A 14,610-nucleotide genomic window follows, 5' to 3' on the forward strand; every position below is an offset into this window, starting at 1 on the left:
TCAGACTTGCGGCATGCAGACTGCGGCATGCAGACGTTTCGCCATTGTCTTTCTTCTTCCGTAGTATTTTCTCTGTTTCTATTTACACGGACACGCCTGCCCAGTGTATGTGAATGGTCATGATTGACATTATTTCTGACACTGTGCTAAAATTCTGGTGTGGGAGGAGATGTTTTCCGTTGGAAAATAAAAGCTTAATAGTTTGGATGCAGTCTTACAAGAGACATCTACTCTAGTGTCCTTCTGAGCATACAGGATTGGGAGAAAGGAAATAAACAACGGGAAATATGATCATTGTGGTTCACACAATGACCCAATAGAGCCAATAATGGAGGGTAAATGTGCAGCCACTTTGCTGTTTCATTAAAACAGATATGTGGGTGGTGATTCCGGATGAAGCAACTGGATAAAGTGAAGGATGTGGTTACGCATAAATCCAGTATGTGTAAGATCACCAAGAGCTTCTTCAGACACAAAGTCTCCATTATGCACTTTAGTTCACTGCAGGTTAAGTCACATACTTACCACAGAAAGGGTTTGTACCGAGGAAGTGGCATAAATCATGCATAAGGTTACAAATTAGCCTCATTCACTTTGTAAACACATAAACATCTTGAACCAAATGTTCCAGCGAAGCAAATATTTGATTGGATGAGGGAAGCACAACATTCAGAAAAACAATGACCTGCTTAGCCTGCTGCCCCCGCGACCCGGCCCCGGATAAGTGGAGGAAAATAGATGGATGGATGGATGGATGGATGGATGGATGGATGGATGGATGGATGGATGGATGGGTCTCATGTGTGGTTTGATAGTGATCAATAAATGAGAGGCCACCTCAGAGTGTGATTATAGAAACCACACTCTAGTCTTAAACAGCACTTCTAGGAAACCATATTTGCATAATGTACCTTATGTGCTTTAATTAGGCCTGAGTTTAATTTCTCCCTCATGACAAAACAGCCCAGCTTTGATGAGCCGACCTCTGTTGTTTTCAGTCCTGCATAGACTATATGACTATCTCATTTGCTGTACTGCATTTCTGCCGTATGTATGAATTGCCGTTTACTTTACTTCATTGTAGCCTTGGGGTTTGTCATCATAATTATACTAATATGCATATGCACTGATTTAGTACATTGATATACATGGTTGCCGTACTGTCACAACCTAATTTTGTGTTTTAATCAGGGGGCAATTATCTTTATTGCACAGTCTCAGAACTGTAATTTTAAATGTCAAGCAACTGCTTTTGTAGTGATATTTATGTCAAGGAAGTGTATTTTAACTAATTTGCATAATGTATTTTCACAGACTCATATTATGTGTATTCAAGTATCCATTTCGACTTTAATGAGAGGAAATGAAGTAAGAGCTATATGATTTTTCACAGACAACCCTGTCCAGTCTATAGCAGTTTGTGTGAAGTAAAGTAGCAGAGAAAAGATGTTAACACTATATGATGTGGGGGCTATTTTTGGGCTGATCTGAGTTGCTGTGACATGATGTTTGGGACATGGATGTATTCGTCCTAAATATTCATTCAGTGTTCTTTGCTTTCCCCCCACTCACCCCAGGTATCTGCATCATATTGGTGCACCTGCTTATCAAGTTCAAGCTGCATTTTCTTCCAGAGAGTGTGGCTGTCGTCTCTCTCGGTGAGTACTGCTTATGTAACGTGTTGCTCTGCACAGGCCGGGTCAAGAAATCTACAGTGTTTCTGCATATAAGACTCTCGAGGAAATCTTGTTCTTTTTAAAAAAGCAGGCAGGCTTTGAGTACAGCAAACTGATGTTGAGACTCATTTGGGAGTTTTCCAGAATACTCCACTTTTGCTGTTTTTAGAGTGCATATAAATAATAAAAGTAATGGCCGTTCTCATGATGTACATCTTTTAGTCTGACCACCCTTCCTTCGGTTTTCTCTCTTACACTCATGGTGCTATAGAAATGTCCTTCCATCATTGCCATTTGTGTGTGTCCAGTAGTAAATTAAACATGTAAGGATACAGTACTAAAATTATTAACCCATAAGAACCTATGGTGACGCCTGTGTAACAAACACTTTAAATCTTCTATAATCTCCCATATTCAACTTTATGCTTCACATTAACTCATTAAATCCCTAAGCGACGTATACTCAACACCCTGGTGTGGTGGTCATGTGACTTTGACAAGAAGTGACTTCTCCAAAATATGGGTGTGACTGGAAACAGAAATGTGAAAAAGTAGCTAATTTCAAAATGCTTATTTTTGTAACGAGGCTAATAGAAGTTTAAACCCATTTAACAATTCTAATCCATTAATAGTTTGTCCTGTATTGCATTTAACTTGTTCCGACCATATTTCCTGAACAAATTAAAGTCACAATTATGATATATATGTTGTATATGTATGTATATGCAAACAAAAAGGCAGCTCTGTTTTTATTTATTATTGATTTATTCTTTTTTTGTTACTTAAAAACAAATCTGGAAAATAATTTATTATTAAACAGCACTATTAATGTCGCAATTTTGATAAATGTTGTGGAGATGCAAAGAAAAGGGCAAATTTGTGTTTCTGTAAGCAGAAAATTTGTAGATTTTTTATTTTAAAATAAGAAATATCATAAACATAAATACAATAAATGCCCAGTGTAACGTACATGTCACATCACAGATCTTTTTTTTATGATTCAACTTTTATTGAGTTTTTACATTTTTTACAAGACCACACTAACAATCAATTAAGAAAAAGGAAAGAAAAAAGGGGCAAAACTAAGATACACAATCTTATGATAATAAAACATAAAAGTAAAAACAATAAAATAAAAATAAGTACATAAGAAGTCCAAGACAGGTACAATTAATCAATGTTCAATATGTTAAACTGTAGTAACAGGAGACAACCACCACACTATTGCATCACATCACAGATCTTTGACATTTAGGCGTAGATTTAAAAAAAAAAACATCCTAAATGTGTTCTATGTTGTCCACTTGGTCTGTGGTATATCCCCCATAATTTTCCTTTAAGGATAACTGGTTCTGGGTTCTTATGGGTTAAGTCAGTCACATGTCTTTCAAGATGAACCAAACCCAACATCAGGAAGTGCTCTGCTGAAAAAACGATTTATGTTGCGTCTAGTGTGAGTTCACTTCAGGTTAATTCTACTTCCTCTACTGCCGTCCATTGTGTTCTCTTTACGTGTTTGTGCAGTTACTCTTGCTCAAACTCACTGACACACATCTGTCTTGAACCTGGAGGCCTTTTCCTCCTGCCTGGCCCGCACGCCGCACATGAGACAGAGCTTGTCTCAGTGTTTGGAGCAGGAATCTCTGCTGAAGACAGATAACACTCTGCTTACAAATCAGGAAGGACTGCTCTTCCTTCCTCATCACTTCCGCTCTCTCATCTGCTCATTGTGTCTTTTCCTCTGCACTATCCCTCCCCTTCTTATATTCTGGGTCTTAGACAATGCTTTGATGCTTACACGTAATTTCTTTATTCCTTCCTATCGCTGTCTTTCTCTTCCCTTTTACACATCTCTATGTTTTCCTCGCCCTTTTAATTAATGTTCTGCTGGGCTGTGTGACAAGAGAACTAAAGGCCCAAGGGGACTTTCTCAAAGACAAAGCTAAGACAAAACCCCTTTTACACTCTGATGTCTAATTTATCCCTGAACTATAGTGGAAATTTTGCCAAGCATCCACATTTTTATACAAAGTGGTAAAATATTTAAACAGTGGTTTTGTTTTTCGTGTCTCCTTTCTTTCTCCAGGGATTCTAATGGGAGGATTCATTAAGATCATTGAATTCCAGGAACTGGCCAACTGGAAGGTACAGTCTGTTTTCCTGTTCACACCCTGATTCAAAGCTGTTTTTTTTGGGGGGGGGGGGTTTCAGAAATTTTATTGAGCAGGATAAACCCCTTGAGAGGAATCCTCTTTTTTTTCGAGGGGGTTCTAAAGTACATTACAAAACAAAACACTCAACAATTTACAGACATACAACAACAAAGACAACAGGCATCAACACAAACATAGAAAAAATGAACACAAGAATGAACACAACCTCTCAATGGCCACAAGTTAGCCATAACATAAGCCTAGTAAAACTGAAAGAAGTGACATAATATTATTGTAAATTGAAATTGCAGTGTTACAAAAAAATAAATAAATAAAAAAATAAAAAATTGACACAATATTATCTGAAACATGTGCAGTTTAACTCAAAATAAAAAGCTTTTTTTATTTTTTTTTTTATTTTATTTGATAGGGACAATGCAGTTAACATATAACAGATACAGGACATGCATCCAATGTGCTGCATATAGAGATATAGCTTCCGCTAATTTTCAACTCCTGTCCCTAGTTGGGCTTTTACAACTACATACAAAATCACAATACTACAAAAATCCAATATACAATTACCCCATCTACAAAATAGAATAAAAGTACAAACAAAAAAATAAATAAACCCTGTATAAATATAGCTTAGAGTTTAAGATCCTCATAAATCTATACAACTATAAGGAGAAGAGAAAGAAATAAAAGAGAGAAAAGGGAAAAAAAAAAATCTTGCATACCAATCCAAGGTTGTTCACAGCTAACACATGATAAATGGTGCTTAGTGTGGATTAATTTGTGTAGCATGAGGCAAAACAAACACGTCCTCCACACACCACAGACATGCAATCAGAATAGACAAACACATGTGCAATGCATGACAGAGTTGCTTCAGATCCATAAGCTAAAGAGCTACGCCCACTGCATTCTTGATATGAACTGCAATTAAGGGGGTCAGGGACAAATGGCGGCATTGTTTAATGGTTTGCTGATTGAAACCATATACACCAAGCTTACAGTATAAAACCGCCTTTGCTATTTCTTATGGGATGCAATCCATCCAACAGCGAATTCTCCGGAAACCCCCCACCCATTCCCCAAACCGATAAACATCTGTCGTCCCTATGCTATAGATTTCCATCTCTTTTTTTTCTCTGCCATTCTTTTCTGCTCCGTCTTTCATTTCCTGGCCCCTGTTTATGTCACAAATCTCATCTTTTTTTATCTCCACTCTGTCACCTCCACACAGTGACACGCACCATTCTCTGCCTGCTATCTTCCCCCCCTGTGTCCCTATGAGCCCTCCTCTTTTTCCTCCTGGTTCTCACAGCCTTTAATTAAAATTCCTTGTTCTCTGCCAGTGAGTGAGAGAACGAGAGATGCAGAGTGAGGGGGAGGGCGGAAAAGAGGACAGGTTGTGTCAATGTTTCTTGCACACTGGGGCCCATTGTTTTTTATCCGTGGGGGCCCCAGGGTGTTGCTGAGTCATCGGCACTACTAGTAACCAGAGCCCCTGGAGCCCCTGGAGCCCCTTTGCCCCTGTCCTGTGAATCTCTGGAGCACTATCTCTGTGTTTGTGTTGAACTCGCAGTGAGCAGACCTCCTCACCTGTCCATATATAGTAGGCACTGGCTTCATGGCCACTTATCACTGTGCAGCTTTATAAGAACTGTCTGAGTAGACTGTAATGAAGTTACATTGTGATATGTTGCAGCTTCTTTGCAAGAGCATGGGTATGCTAAGTGGTTTTCTAGACCTTTGGAGACTTGAAAAGACCCGGGCCTTGATGCAAATCCATTATGTCTGACCTATTTGTTTTTTGCGAGAGCCCCCAAGAGCAGGATGCACCATGTAACCTGTTCAGTGAGTAACACAGCCAGTGGCTAAACTGTGTTTCTGTCAGGATCATTTTTTCAACTGCAACTCTTTTGAAATTGTGCATACAGTGCACTTACTCACAGGTCCTCGTTTCACCTCTTTGTTTTTCTCAATCACCAGCTCATTTTGCAGCTTTCAACAGGATCATGCATCCACACTGTAAAAAAAAGATAAGCAATAGCTACTCAATAAAATTGAGGCAACAGATTGCACGCAATATTATTAATTAAATCTAACTAAGTTACAAGTTGAGTTAATAACAACTTAACAGGAAGTGCCTGTCAATTAAAAACGGACTAATTCTATTGTGTTGGATTCATTCAAAATTCTCTTGATTTAGAATTACATACACATAAAGATTATATTTAATGTGATCAAAATAAGTAGATTCCACCTCAAACATTTTTCTATTAAAGTTACTTAAACAACTGCCTGAAAATCAAGCACGCATTTATATTTAATACATTTTATCAAATATATTAAGTAATAATAATACATTTTATTTGAAAGCACTTTTCATACAGAAATCTCAGTGCTACAGAAACCAGAAACAAAAAACAAAAAGACTAAGAGAAAACTCAGACACATTAAAATCAGCAGTAGATAAAAAAAGACACAGGTAATAAAGTACATTATTAAGAGATTAAGGTGCAGAGACAATAAAAAAAACATCTAGGGACAAAAAGTTTTAAGTAAAATGAAATGACTACAGAATAATTTATTTCAGTGCACATGCTTTTGGAGCTACCTTCAATGCTGGCGCATTCTCTTCCAACTAGCATGTTTCTAAAGCTGGCCCACTTGGCTAATCTAGCAAGCCTCTGGGACTGCCCCACAAACCACCGAGGGTGTACAAACCCCTCAGGCAGCTGCATCCTGTCATCACCGGCTTTACTCTGACTCTCCACCACAAATCTGCTGTCTTTGCTTTTAGCTACCCACCCCTCTATCTACAGCCCTCTCCCTACAATCAGCATAGGAAGAAAAGATTTTCCCTTATGGGTGATTCTCATGAAGCCAGTCTAAGTTATGTCTGTGAAGATTATAATGACATACTTATTAAACTAAATATATTTCACTTTTATATGAATGAACAATATAGTCATAATGAGGCACAATTCATTGGTTTGTGCTAAAATAATATTTTCTATATTTTTGATTCACAAAAGCTGATATTAACTGTTCAATTAGGGCACTTAGTAGTACTGGCAATTTATCACAAACATGATGACATGACTTGTTTAATATCTTGTTTAATCTTCAGAATTTTAATCTATTTTCCCCATCTAGCAAATTATTCAGGGTTACGAACCAAAGGGTGATTCTCATGAAGCCAGTCTAAGTTGTGTCTGTGAAGATTATAAGGACATACTTTATTAAACTAAATATATTTCACTTTTATATGAATGAACAATATAGCCATAATGAGGCACAATTCATTGTTTTGTGCTAAAATAATATTTTCTATATTTTTGAACATATTATTGATTCACAAATTCTTTACCGTAATGCATTCAGATAAAAATGTCATGGTTTCCCCCACACTTATATACAATAAATATTTCATAAACTTTATAAAAAATAAATATAATTTGTTGAAAAATGTATAATTTAACAGAATATAATCAAACAATGGTTTTATTTTTTTTATTATTTTTTTTTAAATTAATTTTAACAAAACACATCATAAATCAAGAAAAAGAAAAACAACAAAAAAGTCACAAAACCAACCTAAATAAATAAATAAAACAACAATAAATAAGAACTTTAACACATTAAATAACATTAAAACTAAACTAGACACAAACAAACATCCAACATAATTACCACATAAAACATACAGTATATCAGTAAACTTAATAACCTAAGAGAAAATAATAAATAAACATAATGGTTTTTAACAATGTATAAAGAATAAAATCTGAATGAAAATTGATGAAAAAAAATGGTTAGATGTTACGGTAATGATAGAATTGTTTGAATTAAAATATGTGTATTTTAATAAAATACATTTTGGTGATACCAGCTGCCCATGAGCATATTTAAGTGCTTGCCAAAGAAGAAGAAAAAAGAAAAAAACTTTTATTTCTATTTAAAAATGTGTGACGGTAATGATTTTGTTGCTCTACAAATGTCTTTTGTATGAAAATACCTTAAAAATTTTCAAATGGATTATAAATTCATCTTAAACAGTGACTTTAGACTGTATATGTTATAAAGGGTCAAAGAAAATATGTATTCAATGCTCTTGGATTGTTGCTATGAGCTCTACCATTCATTAGAATCACCCTTATGTGCTTTTCTGGTACTGTTCACTGCTCTTCCTTTTCTCTCATCTGCCCATCTCTCCCCTGTGCTCTGACACAGATTGAAGAAGAAATAGCATTCTGGTAAGAAGTAACACGCTAGCAGCAATTTGTCTCCTCGGCAAAACGCAGAGAGAGATACATAGGTGAATATAATTTGCATCTGCCGTGTACTCTAGATAATTCAGTTTTCTCCCTCTACTGTATTATGTTGCCTCATTTCTCCTCAGTGGCTGCAGTGGTGTGTTTTAAGCCCCAAAGGGCAGCACATACTTTTAATAGATCTCTCCCACGCCGCGGAGAGAGCGACACAGGGAGAACAGTTTTAATTGTGGTTCCAGGGGCCTTTTTCCCATGTGGTGATGTCACTCTGTGTCAAAGCCGAGCCTCCAGGGAGCCGGTACTCTGAGCGAAGGTCTCTCCGTCGTTCCCGCTCGTATTTTTCTGTTATCTCTCAGCCCTTCTTTTAACTGCGCTGCCTTCATCTTTGGCATTCATCTTATCTCATTTAGTTCAAGCTCTGTCTCAGCACTTCCCTAGAGTATGCCCATGCTCCGCTCTCCGGTTGTATCCATTTCATCTTTTCCTGCTCTTACAACATATATGTCTCCACTGTCTGTCAATATCAGTGTGGATGAAATCTCATTACGCCTTCTCAGGTCACATCTCTCCTTGTGGTCTGAGGATGAGCTCAATTGACTTAATATTAAGTTGATCAGTCAATCAACAGGAATTAAATCACCAAAAAGGATGATAATTGATTTATCGTTTGAGTCATTTATCAAGTGGAAATTCCGTACATTTGCTGGTTAACTTTTAACCCATAAGAACCAATGGTGACACCCTTTTAACAAACACTTTAAATCTTCTAGAATCTCCTGTATTCAGCTTTATGCTTCACCATAACTCATTAAATCCCTAAGCGACGTATACTCAACTAGGGGTGTGCCATATCGTATCGTTCACGATTATACCGGTATATATTTTTTTTTATGATATGCATTAAAAAAATGCATATCATGTTATTGGCAACATTCCTACTTCTTGACGTAGTGGCGTAAGGGTTTCCCATTAATTACGGTGACCGTGGTGGCCCGCTATAGTCTCATGTGCTGCGCTAACGTCACATTTCAAGCTACTGAAAGTGTATCTAATATAACTGACCCCTTAGATAGTTATTTTTTAAAATTGCTAATACTCAAGAGTCGGGAGTAATTTTTGGTGATATTTGTTGATATTTGCAATTTACACTACATTTAGATTTAGGATTTATTTTTATTTTGTTGTACGATTTTTATTTATTTATACAGACTAAAAAAATAATTTTCCATATATTTTTCAGTATTTTTTAATATTGTCAAGAATATCGTTATTGAAAAAACACTCTGAAATATCATGATAAACTTTTAGGGCCATATCGCCCACCCCTATACTCAACACCCTGGTGTGGTGGTCATGTGACTTTGACAAGACGTGACTTCTCCAAAATGTGGCTGTGACTGGAAACAGAAAGCTAATTTCAAAAAGCGTATTTTTTGTTTCGAGGCTAAGTTTAAACCCATTTAACAATTCTAATCCGTTAATATGGTGTCCTCCTGTATTGCATTTAACTTGTTCTGACCATATTTCCGGAACAAATTAAAGTCACAATTTTGATATATGCTATGGAGATGCAAATAAAAAGGCAAATGGTTATTTGTTTCAATTTATTACTGATTTTTTATTTTGTTGCTTAAAGACAAATCAGAAAAATAATTTTGATAAATGTTTTGAAGATGCAAAGAAAAAGTCAAATTTGTGTCTCTGTAAGCAGAAAATGTGTCTAGTTTTTTTTTTTTTTAATAAGAAATATCATAAACATAAATACCATAAACACCTCTCAGATCTTTGACATTTAGGGGTAGAATCTTCAGAAATTGAAAAGTGTTCTATGTGGTCCACTTGGTCTGTGGTATATCCCCCATAATTTTCCTTTAAGGATAAATGGGTCTGGGTTCTTATGGGTTAAAATGATAATTTGTGATATTTGTTTGCATTTTAGAATTGTATTATTTTAAATTGAATATCTTTAGGGTTGGGGCTGTTTGCCTGGCTCAACAACTCATGTCACATTGAGCTCTGGGAAATTGCATTGGCCATTTTATTAACTGAATGATTAATCAGTTAATCAAAAAAGTAATTAACAGATTAATTGACAACAATTTTAGCCCATAATTGCTAGAGGTGTGAATCCCCAGAGGCCCCTCGATACGATTTTATCCTGATACTTGAGTCACGAGACGATATTATTGCAATTTTAAGCATTTTGCGATACGGTGAGTATTGCGATTTAACTGTTTAATTGCATTTTGTGTCCACAAAATTCAATTCAATCATGAATTGTTTTGTCAAATAAGAGAAAATTCTCAGTTCTGAATTGGGAGGCAGCCATGTATGTAAAGAGGAGACTTTGTGGAACCAAAGAGAGCCTGTTTTCATTGAGATAGCATGAGGTCAGAGGTCACATGACTACTTTAAAAATCACCATGAAACAGAATAGAATAGAATAGAATGCCTTTATTGTCATTATACACGTGTACAATGAGATTTGAGAGCTGACTCCAAAAAGCAGTGTGACAATAAATAAAATACATAAAAATATATAATATCAACATACACATACTTAGGCAAGTAAATGTAAAGGAAAAAAAAAGATTTAATGTAGAACATAGACAAGAAAGGGAGGTAAGGTGCACAGTCGTCGCTTGATGTTCGCATCACCGATGCACAAAAGGAAGAAAAACGATAGAAAAAGAAAAAGAAAAGAGCACTGAAGTGGAGAGCCGTAAGCCGCTGCAACCATGCACGCTGCCATCATCATTAGAATTAGTATCCTGATGCACATGGTGCCTATTAGATCTTCTAGTTTCAAATTATATCAGTATATCGCTAAATATAGATACTTGGTGGCCAGGAATCAATATAATTCGCAAAATATCGCGATACTATGCTGTATCGATTTTTTTCCCTTTAATAATTGCATCTCAAGTGAATTTAGGCTCTTATGACCAAATAATGCACAGCACTAGCTTGCTGATATCTGCTGATGTCTGTGTAAACGTGCATAAGCAAAGTCTGTGCAATGCCTGTGTGTGTGCTCTTGTTCCGTCACTCTAACAGACATTCCTATATGTGGCAGTGAAACATGTGCATGCATGCATGAGTACAGCTGTAGATGTGGGATTGTACTGAATGCAGGTGTTAATATTCATTCCTGACCTTTCACCTGCCCTGAAGGGTAGAACTTGGCCTGAGTTAAATGTCAAGAAGAAGTGGTAATCTGGGAGCAGTCCTTGTCGGCCTCCTTTTCCTGAAATTTGAATGCATAATTAGACAAAGTAAGCAGGAGCAATGCCTTTTACTTCAGCATACATCCTGTATAGGATATCCTCTATGCCTGACCTATTTTTTTTTTTTTTTTTTAGAGCTTGTTCAGTTGTACCTAGAATAGTGTAGGCTGGTGTTGTTAAATGTCAAAATCATGAGAGCCAAAGTTTCCATCTTGACAGCCAACCGTTTTTTTTAATTAAACAGTGTGCTATTTTATTGTTTCATCTCATTCACCAATCACATCGTGCTCTTTTGGATGGTGCAGCTCATAGCAAAAATCCAAGAGCATTGAATACATATTTTCTTTGACCCTTTATAACATTTACAATCTAAAGTCACTGTTTGATATGAATTTGTCATCTATTTAAAGAATTTTAAGGTCTTTTCTGACATTTTTAGAGACACACAAAATTCATTACCGTAACACATTTTTAAATAGAAAAAAAACAAGATTTTTTTTCTTTTTTTTTTTCTTTGGCAAGCACTTAAATATGCTCAAGGGTAGCTGGTAGCACCAAAATGTATTTTATTAAAATATACATATATTTTAATGCAAACAATTATATAATTACCGTAACATTTAACCATTTTTTCTCATCAATTTTCATCCAGATTTTGTGCTTTATACATTGTTAAAAACCATTATGTTTGATTATATCCTGTTAAATTATAAATTTTTAAACAAATGTATATTTATTTTTATAAAGTTTATTAAATATTTATTGTGTATAAGTGTGGGGGAACCATGACATTTTTATCTGGACGCATTACGGTAATGCATTTGCGAATCAAAAATATGTTCAAAAATATATAAAATATTATTTTAACACAAAACAATGAATTGTGTCTCATTATGACTATATTGTTAATTCATATAAAAGTGAAATATATTTATATATAATCTTCACAGACATAAATAAGTAAGTAAGTAAAGTTTATTTAAATAGCACTTTTCACAGATAAAATCACAAAGTGCTTTACAGAAGATAAAAAGAAAGAAATAAGATAGGGAACATAAGACAATTAAAACACAGTTAAAACACAATTTAAAGACAATGAAACATAAAAAAAAATATATAAAATAATATGTACAATGCATGGTGGTCATTCAAATGCCTGTCTAAAAAGATATCTGGTCTTAAGGTGATTTCTTAGACTGGCTTCATGAGAATCACCCATTGGGTCGTAGCCCTGAATAATTTGCTAAATGGGGATAATAGATTAAAAATTCTGAAGATTAAACAAGATATTAAACAAGTCATGTCATCATGTTTGTGATAAATTTCCAGTACTGCCCTCTTTGAACAGTTAATATCAACCAATCACACTCAAATTTTGCCACTGTATGTCAAATTATAGATATTTGTAGAAGTAAATCATGCTCATATCTGAAACACCTCCCACCATTCATTCATTGCTCACTTTTAGCAAACAATATCTCTGCAGAATGAACAGAAATAAATAGATCATTATCAGGAAGTAATTGTCTTCATGTCCATCTGCTTGTGGGGTTATTGGGGTCGAGAGTCAGCCTCTACCAGCTGTCAAAACTGGCTGCCATAACACAATGAGAGAGATTGTTGCCTGAATGGAGTAAATATGAGCCTGTCTGCTTCCATCTTTCTGACAGACACAACTGCAGGGTCAACCGTGGCCCAGAAATAGACTTCTCCAATGAACATTCACTAATGCATATCGTATATTGACTTTTACATTACTAACCTAGATTATGCACAGAACGCACTCACACAGATGCTTATACAAGAACACATGGCGCATCGTGCACAGACACATTGGCAGCCAGAGCGTAATGCATGGGCACATGATGCCTACGCCTGATCTTGGAGGCTGGCCCATTCAGCTGAGAAGCAACAATGATTTCATTATATCGCTGAAATAATCAGAGAGCTATGGTTACTGGGATTGTGTGCGTGCGTGTGCGTGTGTGTGTGTGTGTGTGTGTGTTTTTGTGTGTTTGTGTGTGTGTGTGAGAGAAAGAGAGATAGATTGAGAAAGCTATGGTTACTGGAATTGTGTGTGTGTGTGTGTGTGTGTGTGTGTGTGTGTGTGTGTGTGTGTGTGTGTGTGTGTGTGTGTGTGTGTGTGTGTGTGTGTGTGTGTGTGTGTGTGTGTGTGTGTGTGTGTGTGTGTGTGTGTGTGTGTGTGTGTGTGTGTGTGTGTGTGTGTGTGTGTGTGAGAAAGAGAGATAGATTGAAAAAGCATGTATAGAGATTTACATGCCTTTTTTTAGCATCTGTACAAGAAAGAGCGTGAAGAAGAAGTGTTTGAATGCATGAACTGGCTGGCAGGCGGGCATTCCCCCCGATGAGCACCTGACAAGCCTGTGTGTGTGTTTGTCATCGTGAAGTCAACATCCAGATTTGTTTAGTCAGATTAAGGCTAGTTGCTAACAGCTCAGGCATGGCTTCCCTCTTCACCCCTTCCCCTCTTCCATGACTAAGTATTAAGTCAGCGGATGATCACTGAACCAGCCGTCATCGGTCAGATGAATAGTAGGGAATATTTGTTGGGGGTTGCATAATGACCACAAGCACGTGTTTTATTATCAGTCACACACGTAATTTGCTCATATATGTATAACAGTTCTGATTAGCATTAACATCGCTAATTCAAGATGGCAAAACATTCTGTCATGTTTGGAAATAAGTCATTTGTTCGATTTAAATGTTTACTGTTGGCTGTAAATTTTCTGAAATAAGGCTTGGTGATATGTTGATATATATATATATATATATATATACATATATATATATATCAGGGGTGGGCAACTGGAGGCCCGGGGGCCACATACGGCCCGCACCCTCACTTGAAGTGGCCCTCAGTACAACTACATGCATTTGAGCATGAAATCTTAGTGCAGTGTAAAAATGCACAAAATTACTTCTTGCAATTATTGTTGGTCTGCTGTTCTTGCACTGAAAAAAAAAAAGAAATCACAGTAAGCCTTTTGTATTCCTATTTATACTGTTATACATGCATTTGAGCATGAAATATATTAAGTTACTGCACTGTAAACATTTAAAATTGCAGTTTCATCATATCTGGTTAAGTGCACGGTCCTATATGTGGCCCTGTAGTAGTGAACATGAAAAATTGTGGCCCCCTGCAGCATTTAAGTTGCCCATCCCTGATATATATAATTGCTGTAAAATTATTATATATATTTTGCTATATTCTTAGGGCAATATTTACTCATTTGCATGTTCT

General features: G+C 36.1%; 1 protein-coding gene across 1 annotated transcript in view; it reads left to right on the forward strand.

Moving 5' to 3' along the window:
* The window catches only part of slc9a8 (solute carrier family 9 member 8), a 40,518-nt gene that overhangs the window by 3,402 nt on the left and 22,506 nt on the right, over window positions 1-14,610 (forward strand). Inside the window, exons 3-4 of the mRNA XM_059332915.1 lie at window positions 1,578-1,658; window positions 3,763-3,821. Coding sequence (XP_059188898.1) covers window positions 1,578-1,658; window positions 3,763-3,821 — 140 coding nt within the window. The remainder of the gene's footprint in view (window positions 1-1,577; window positions 1,659-3,762; window positions 3,822-14,610) is intronic.

This window comes from Centropristis striata, chromosome 5 (genome assembly GCF_030273125.1).
Source record: "Centropristis striata isolate RG_2023a ecotype Rhode Island chromosome 5, C.striata_1.0, whole genome shotgun sequence".
In the NCBI taxonomy this organism is placed as follows: domain Eukaryota; kingdom Metazoa; phylum Chordata; class Actinopteri; order Perciformes; family Serranidae; genus Centropristis; species Centropristis striata.